Genomic DNA, 9,129 nt, shown 5'->3' on the forward strand with positions numbered 1-9,129 from the left:
AAAAAAACATTTTGAAGTTGTTAAAGTTGTGTACACTGTAGGAGTTCCCTCAGGGACTTTTTTTTAAGCACATAAATGCAGATGAAATTACATTGTGAGCACAATCATTTGGCAAATGAATACTTTGACCATATCATCACTTTGAAGCACATTCCCAACTCCAAGGAGGATAAACTTGAGCAATTATTGGATTACCCGGTAATGTATGTATATTTGTGTAATGAGTGAGGGTGACCTATGCAGGTAACCATCCTCTTTCTGTGATTTTGAGCAGTGATCCTAACTCTTTTTTTTAATTCCAGATTCCAAATTTTTGACAGTATATTTACATTGCACTTAACTTTTACATTCATCTGCATTTAATCTATAAAACGGTTTTATTTTAAACATTTATTTAGGTACATTTTCTTTTTAATTCAACTTTTGTGTTCAATATATTTTAATTTCAAAAAGTAAGGAAAGCATTTATTTAATATACTATTTAAGCACAGTGTTAATGATCAAACTGTACATAATGTTACAGTGGCTGAAAATAATATGAAATATAATTGTTGGGAATAAAACCTAGGTCAAGGGTGGAAGGTCTTGGCCGGACGGGCAAAAAAGGGTCGAGTGCCCAGCTCTGGCAGTCGCTATGGTCATTTTATGCTTTGTTCTCTATTATGTCATATAGGCCTGATGTCTTACAGTTTAAAAGCAGGAGTTACTGAGTGACACGTTGTCAGTACGTCAAACCTTCTTCCAGTGAGAAGGCCTCCACAGTCCAGCTCTTTGTAGGTACTTTGTATTTTCGTTGATAAACTTTTTACTTTTCAACTTCCGTGTCATGTCTGCGTATCCCGATCATCACATGACACCAGTGCTGGCATTTGGAGTGATAATGTGGAAATAACTCAGCCATGCCGACAGTTCATTTGTGTCCTGCGTCAATGACAAGACGTTATCTTTAGTTGATGCCTCGAGGGAGGGGTAATGGTATGATTGGCTAAGGAGGTGGAACCAGATTACGTCACTTCACTTCACTTTGCTACGACAACACAAATCTACAATCTTTGCTTGAGTCTAATATTTTATGTGTGTGGATTTATTTGCATAGAAACGTTTAAGATAGTAGTTTTCTGGTGAAATTATTTATGGTGAATTTATTCAAGACTGTCTCGTGTTTGTTCGCGGGGCTGAATACAAGCAGAGGTACTTCCACTACATATGGAAACTAGACTTTATACCGATATGATCGCTTGGAGCGAAATCGGTTGATATTTTACATTTTGTGCAAAATCGGTGATCGACTGTAACGTCATAATTCAATCTGCAAAATCAGTGATTGACTGTAACGTCATAATTCAATCTATCAATGACATCATTGATTTCACCCGCGAAATAAGACATTAAAGCAAACGTAACCTCGTTCAGTCCGGGGTTGTTCTGTGCTGCCATAGTGTATATGTGAGAGCCCAAAGCTAATCTATTTTTAGCCTTGTTGCACTTCTTGTGAGCGGAAAGACTGCGCTGAGAGGCGCCTCCCAGTGCAAAGTCCTCAACCATCCAATCACAAAGTAATAGCGTTCGTGTAGTTTCTATTTTTGGGGGGGACTGGTAAAAAGTCTGAAAACCATTTACTTAGTATTTAATTTGAGCATCTCTTTAATTCAAAATAGCTTTCATAACTCATCTTAAGTTATGTGATTTTCGGCCACACACATTCAGTTGCTCTGTTGTTGGCCATGGCTGCACTAAACTTTTGCTAAACGAGGTTACCGAACGTGTGTTGACCTATTATCGAAACGTGATTAAATATAAAGTCAATAGTTTGTGTAGATAGGACCAAATCTGTACAGCACACACGCCGGATAAAAGTGGACAATGTAGGACAAAGTAATCATTGCGCTCTTTGGGCACCGTCCGGGACTTCAGCAGGACCACAATGTGAAGCGAGCATCTTGTAGCTACTAATAAGTAACTCTTATTTACAGCTGTTCAACCAAGATAGCAATAGCTTGAACGAAAGCCCTGAGCAGCTGAATGACTGGCGATCATGTTCAAGAATTTTTTTCCATTAATGTCAGAGAAGGATATGTAGATGTTCCATGTTATATTTAATGTTCATAAGCGTTTATTTGAATAAATACATTAGTGTAGTGTGATGTTTTTATTTACATACAACATTTACATATTGAACTACGGCGAACATACTGTTATTTTGATTTCGAAAAAAGCGGGCAGTCACAGAGCATGTGTGTAGGAGCCATATTGTGTTTTTTGAGTGGTTTCTTCCTTTTTGGGCTGCGTGCTTGTGTGTCATGCATGAGCTGAGAGAGTGCACGCTCTACTTTCACAGTGATTGGCGGCGATACCGGGGGAGTGGTCTTTCTAATTAGTAGGTGCGCTCACCTGTCGGCAGTTAGTGTTTGGCTTTTATCTTGTGGTGGGGTGAGCCTGGGGACAAAACTTTGCTGACCGTGAAGCACAACTGTGAACTGCAATGGTGAGTTTAAGAAAAACGTCAACTTCTTCATGTTGTGGAAAGAGCTGTTCTGTCCAAAAAGTTACGTGGCCTTCTTCTATTCCTACCCTGTGGATTCAACTCATGAAACATTTGAGCCAGTGCAACAGTTGGCGTGCGCGTCATCAGTGTTTCAACTCCCCTCGTCTTAGCCTGCAGTGGCGTAGTTTAAGTTGGACGCCACAACGTGGATTGTAGAAGCCATTTCATGTACAGTACATATGTAAGTCACCAAGTTGACCGTCACCATTGTTCACATTTGTTCAATCATATTTTTGAAAGGCTTTAATGTGTCTGTTGTCTAGCGTTTTAATTATACTTGGCAGATCAATCACATTTGTAAGAACAAACGCGCTTCATCAAAGGATTTATTTCACCAACGCGATCAAGCGGGTCAAACAGTCTATGCCCTTTTTTTTTTATCCCCTGCGCGTGTGTGTGGTTGTCTTTGTGCAGGTTTGGAGAGACGATTGGTGCTGGGACCAGGTGCTTGCAATCATCATCATCATCAGCGGCATATATAAGCTGTTCCCGAACACCGCCTCATCACCAGATCAACACTCTCAAGTTAGAGTTTGTGCACCCAGCCACGATCCTGAGCATTCTCAAGTAATTCCAGACACTGCTTTGTTTATGAATTTTCAGATTAAATTGCACCCTGCCTGCCAACCCTGCACTGTGAACTGCGCCTTCTAGCAAACAACCCTTGGATTCACTCTGCATACTATACCTGGACAAGTGAACCTTTCTCAACTGAGATGATGGTTGAATCAAAAAACATTGATTACATCAAAAATCACCTAAAATTTGCGTGTAGATTCTGGTCTAGATGATGGTTGAATTAATATTGATATTGTGTCATTTATGGTTGAAAAGCAAACATTGACTCAACATTTGATCAACCTTGCGCTTTCTGTGTAATTTCTACTTAAGGTCTCAACGTAGATTTCATACTTAAGCCGAGCCATATTTCAACATTGATTCACCCCTATTTTGCTATCTGGGTATACACACGTAGCTAAAAAGTGGCATGTCGTATCTACCTGTACTTATTCATGTCTATGGCTGTTGTTTAGTCAGGTTCACGTCGTGTACATGTCTCTAAAACATGCTGTACTCATTTTGGTACGGTGTTCAGTTCTTAGGAAGTACGTTCTTTTAGACCGGTTTTAACTAAGACTATACTCACTGAGTTTACGAGACTGTACTCTCCGTTCTTGATATTGAGAAACGACTTATGTATTGTACTGCTCATAGCTTTTAAGAAAAGAGTTTGGGAAGATGATGTAACACTGGCCTATGCTTTTGTGAAGTTAAAAGGCTGTTTGTACGGTTTGTGTTGTCGTGTGACCACGGATGTGAACTCGGCCATCCCATTGTGATTTGTTTTTAGCATAATAAATTATAATATATTGCAATAATTATTTTTATTGCGAAATAATGCAATAAAAAGTGAAAACGTGCAACAAAACCCAATAGTATTATGTTACACAATCTTAAATATTCTCATGATGTGTTCAATCCATTCACGATACTACCAGCCCGTAAGTGGATGTGCATAGGAAATTAGCCAGCTAATGTTGAAATAATGTCATGTGTGGACACATTTTTTTTTAAGGGGGCGGGGGGTGCCTGCGGGTTGTGCGGACTGACGGAATGTAAGGACAGAAGTGCTTAAGGAATAAGTGAATAAGGGACGAGGACGGAAGGGTACACAGGTCGCAGTCGGAGGACGGACCGGCAAAAAAGGTTCAGGTGGCCATCTATGCTGATTTCCGATCACGTGACAGCAGCCATTCGAAATTAATGTGTAATGTGTAAAATTATATTCAGATATGTACGGGCAAATTACAACTTTCGTAAGATTCAGTACACCCCGGCCGGGGTTGACAGGTATGCTAATCTGGATGCTAGAGGCCCTTTGCTTAACGAGCCTGCATTCTGAGACACACCCAGACACGGGTGAAGCCAACTTTGGAGCCAGGGCTTGAGTGTGGTTTGATGGTGAGTGTCTGCTGGTTAAGTTAGAACCTATGGGACCTGGACTGGCAGACTGGGGCAGTAGCTCCCCTTTTTCGTTCATTCGTTGTCATTGACTGAGGTCTTTTGGGGTTCAGGGGACACTCCTCAGGAACTTTTATGACTTGGTGGTTGCATCGGTCATTTTCCAGGGAGTTGTCTCCTGGGCAGGCGGGGTCTCGACCCGGGCCAAGATGAGGCTGGACAAACTGGTCAAGAGGGCCAGCTCTGTCCTGGGCTGCTCCCTGGACTCGGTGGACTCAGTGGGGGACAGGAGGATGATGGCTAAACTGTCATCAATTCTGGACAACCCGGCCCACCCGGTGCACTTCAACAGCACTCCACAGTTCCTTCAGTGACAGACTGTTACACGCTCGCTGTGCAAAGGAGAGATTCCGCCGCTCCTTCTTGCCTGCTGCTGTCAGACTTTTTAACAAAAACATCAGGTAGTCTCTATAATCTGGCGGACATTAGTGCAATTGTGCAGTCCTGCACCTGATCTTATATTGTGCAATACTCATCGTTCCCCACTACTGTATTTTTATTCTTATCCAATGCTGTTCCTTATATTTCACTGCAGCACTGTCACTTAAAGTATTTTTTTCCTCTGTACTATGTACAGGCTAAAAAAGTGCTTCTTCATACTTTATATATAGATGTATGTTGGTGTGTACATACATGTGTATATACACATGGTTACTGCGTATATTTACATTGGTTTTTGATTCTGAATGTTTACTGTTAATGTTGTACATTAACGGCTACATTATGCCGCCATCTCTGTGTGACCTATATCTTTGCTGCTGTAATGATGAAAATGTCCCCACTGTGGGATCAATAAAGGCCTTCTTATTCTTATTGATAGCTATATAAAACAAACATTCATTTTAACTGGGCTGGCAGTGAATGAGTTAATTCATACTTAATTTGTAGGGTTACACTTTGCTGAGGTGTGCTCCAACTACAGCAGGATCACACTCCTCAGTCTCCCTTAGATGGGTTCTGGAGACGCGGATCCGTTGCAAAGCTGAATCTTGGATTCAGGAGGAGCAGTGTGTTTTTTGTGGTGAGTTCAGGATCAAATCTGGAACCTTCATGATGAGAGATGACAATACTATCGCAAACCAAGCTACACTAAAACTTTATGCTTTCTCAAATCCACTTGTCTCCCAAGGGTTTGTGGAGAAGTTGGGTTGTTCATAGTGATAATTTCAAGAAACCCTGTTCAGTTTTCCCTCAAATAAGCTATATATGTCAGATAGCTGCAAAAGGTTGGAGTGCTCCACAAAAATTGGGAACCTCTTTAAGGACTTAACTCTTCACAAACGTGTTTCACAGAGCTGGGCAGTCCGTCCCTGGGCCGGACCGGTCGGACCCTCCGGCCCGGCCGGATGCCCATTTTTGGGGCGGGGCCTGACAAATTTTAAAAAAGGGCTCGACTAAGCATGGCCGGAAGTGGATTTTAGTCCGGACCACTAATCGGCCCTCATGCGTGTGACGTGGTCGCGAGGCGGCCAAATTTCATCTCAGCCCACTCGGTGAAAGGCTTTTTTTAGGCTTCTTTATATTCCCGCGGACGCATTGTGCTGTTGGCGACAGGTCTGCATGTAACACATGCCACGCACACATCAGGAATTGTTGCTGCTCTGATCGGTCCAAGTTACATACAGTTTCCCACACGGAGGAGAGAATGCACCACGCAGCTCGTTGCTGCTGCAAAACAAACTAGTTTGGCAGCGGCGTATGTGTAAAAAGAAGCTACTCACCCACGTTCCCCCTTAGCCGCCACCTTCCAGATCATTTTCACAATAAAATTCAATCGTCTAGTCATCTTGGTCCTTTTATGGTTGTGGCAGGCACGATATCCATTGTTGTCGCTGTCTTTTTGAAACGACGCCCCCCGACTTGGAACGTAACTGTTTTAAAACAACTTGTCTCCATGAGTACAGTCAAGCTGTGCGCAGCACTCAAGGATGATACTGCCACATCAAGGTTCATGCACTTCTTCTGGTGTCTTCACTACCTCCGGAAATACGCTGTAGCAAACCTGCTGTGTAGTGGTTTGCTGGTATGCTTTTATTTTGAAGGCTGGGAAGTGTGAAGGAGGGGAAGTGTGGAAAATAAATAAGTAACTTGTTGACTGCCACTTCATACTGTCTGTTGGACCCAAATAATTACACAATATGACAAAACCAACCCCCGGGGCTCACAATGGAAGTAAGCATGTGCAGTTTGGTAAGTACTAGTGGCGCGTTTGAAGCGGGCTTGAATAGTAAAGTAGCCAGCTAATCATCTTTAAATAGACCTCTGCCGTTAGCATCTTTCCCGCAGAGGCGTCATGAATGTTTTTTTTTTTTTTTGGGCGGAGGGCGGAATGGGGCGGGGGGTGATAATGTTTATGAATAAGGGCGGGGGGTCGAGTTCGGAAGGGTACCCAGGTCAAGGGTGGAGGTTCGCGGCCGGACCGGCAAAAAAGGATCAAGTGCCCAGCTCTGATGTTTCAATACCTTCATGTATCGCTCATGTGGAACATACTGTAGGATGATGGGTTCCATGGTGAGGACGTTGGCGAACTGCACCTCCGGTATGTAGAGAGCACAAACAACGTGAGCCCAACCTGATGGTGACAACAGAAGATTGAGAGCATGAAAAGTCTGTTTACTTATGAACATCTGCCTTTAAGGTAGAGCGTTGGCAGGAAAAAGAAGGACCTAGACAAACACAGGTGCATTTATAACCAGGCCCCCTATTTACCTCCACTGTCCGTCCTCTTGAGAGCGCCATCTTTGTGGGGACATAACTCACACCTCTATGGAAGGACAACAGAGAGCCAATCTTACTCAGTCACTGTGATCTCAGAGTAAGAAGTGAAACATTTCCAATGTTTTGTGTTGGAACACTCACCACTCTTGCCGCTCTCTCCTGTGATTCACACTTTCGACAGAACCACGGGCCAGTGGGCACCTGGACGATGCCATAGCATGCTGAGACACAGACACAAACGTAATTGAATTTCATTTGAGTCATTAAAGCAATTCACAACAAAAGTAATATCAAGGTACTCCTTATATGATGCTGGTGTAAACCCAGTCAGTGTACATTAAAGAGATCCAACAGAACCCCAACAGAAGTGCAGGCAAATTGTCAAAAGAACCACGTATATTAACAGGGTGATCCTCGACTGAAAAATGGGGTGACCATCTGCCTCAACCAGTTAAATAGCAATTCATAAGAGTAAAATACGGTCACCTGCATATGAACTTAAACACCCACGTATCCATTTTTTCTTTTAATTAGGATTTTCAAGCTGATTTTGGGCAAAAGTCAGGGTTCAGTCTGGACTGGTACATAATGACCAACCATGACCATTTACAGTTTTGTCTTCAATTAGCCATGTTTTTGATATGTGGGAGGACTCCAGAGGACCCGCAGAAAACCCACACAGCCATGAGGCGAACATGCAGAAAAGCTGGAAGCACGATTTCAACACTAAACCTCAGAACTGTGAGGCACACAATTCTCAATTATATAAGGCAAAGCATGGCTAATAGCACGACTTTACCCTGGTTTTCATAGCACTTTACCACACCTGAACAGCACATCATCTTTACTTCAAAGAAAGGTTTCCGTATTGCCCGAAAATAGTCAAGCCAGTGGACACAAGGCTACAAGGTTCTAGCCGGCATATTTTTTATTTCTTCTAGTTTGTCGCGCACGACATAGCCGGAGGGTCACGCATGCGCCCGCACACACCCACAGTATGCCATCAAGGGGCCATGCAGGCTCGCTGTCACCTTGCTTGGCCCTGTGTGCTGTGAGGAGACAACAAATAGCACGCCTACCCCACTAAACACACGCGCGCGCGCACGCACACGTACGCACGTAGGCTCCAGCCAGCGAGCGACCACCCGCCCGCCTCCAGCCGCCGGCTCGGCCGTCACAGCTGTCCGCTACTTCCACGCTAACCGCGGCTAACGTTACCTTGATGTACGGCGACGTTGCAGCCATGTCCATCACAGTAAACGAGTGGATTCTCAGCCCAGCCTCGCTCGTCGGAACACACGCAGCAACCACCAACCATTTCCCGCATGCTGCTCCCATATGAAGAAATGTATTTCCCCCTCCCGGCAGCGACGCAGCCCTCGCTTTTAGGCCTGTCAAGGGGTCGACCCGCTCTCTAGCGCCGCACAGGGCATAGTCGTGGGCCGCTTCGTCGTGCGCGGTACTGGCGCAATCTCGGCGTAAGGTTTGTGGTGGTCCCACTGCTACGTTTTTTCCGTGATGTCCTCCCAGTCCCCATAGAGGCGATGCAGTGCGCATGCTCACATCGGATCCTCCGGGTCGGCAGAAATGTCAGAGCAAAGGTAGCAGTAGCACGTTTTTATGATTTTTAATCGCACGTCTCTGCCTCCGCATTTCACCCCAGCCCCCCGCCAGCCATAACAGCAGATCTCGGTGAATTTATTATCAATGGCAATGTACGCGTTTACCGTGCAAGCTAATTTTTGATCACAACATCGAGACATGTGGTCGGTGGCATTAAAACCGCTGGATGGGTTACTTTCTGAATCACGCGTCAACAGCGCCATCGGCAGGATGTCAAAAGA

At 44.1% G+C, this 9,129-nt stretch overlaps 1 protein-coding gene and 1 long non-coding RNA gene across 5 annotated transcripts in view; one reads left to right on the forward strand and one right to left on the reverse strand.

The window, feature by feature from the left end:
• The window catches only part of LOC147145523 (protein AF-17-like), a 28,890-nt gene extending 19,869 nt beyond the window's left edge, over window positions 1-9,021 (reverse strand). Inside the window, exons 1-4 of one of the 2 annotated variants that reach the window (XM_086034241.1) lie at window positions 8,504-9,021; window positions 7,427-7,506; window positions 7,277-7,331; window positions 7,030-7,139 (exon numbers count right to left, since the gene is read on the reverse strand). In XM_086034241.1, coding sequence (XP_085890367.1) covers window positions 7,030-7,139; window positions 7,277-7,331; window positions 7,427-7,506; window positions 8,504-8,612 — 354 coding nt within the window. In that variant the 5' untranslated portion in view covers window positions 8,613-9,021. The remainder of the gene's footprint in view (window positions 1-7,029; window positions 7,140-7,276; window positions 7,332-7,426; window positions 7,507-8,503) is intronic. The other variant, XM_086034240.1, reaches the window with a different exon arrangement.
• LOC147145524 (uncharacterized) lies at window positions 794-3,974 on the forward strand. Of its 3 annotated transcripts, none has more exons than XR_015087318.1 (4): window positions 794-2,485; window positions 2,606-2,726; window positions 2,960-3,070; window positions 3,149-3,974. It is a non-coding gene; the product is annotated as an uncharacterized LOC147145524 (long non-coding RNA). The 3 variants fall into 3 exon arrangements; XR_015087316.1 differs by having other exon boundaries at window positions 795-2,485; window positions 2,602-2,726; XR_015087317.1 differs by lacking the exon at window positions 2,606-2,726 and having other exon boundaries at window positions 801-2,485.
• Window positions 9,022-9,129: the final 108 nt, after the last annotated feature.

This window comes from Filicampus tigris, chromosome 6 (genome assembly GCF_054856515.1).
Source record: "Filicampus tigris isolate MCC_2025a chromosome 6, RoL_Ftig_1.0, whole genome shotgun sequence".
Taxonomy (NCBI): domain Eukaryota; kingdom Metazoa; phylum Chordata; class Actinopteri; order Syngnathiformes; family Syngnathidae; genus Filicampus; species Filicampus tigris.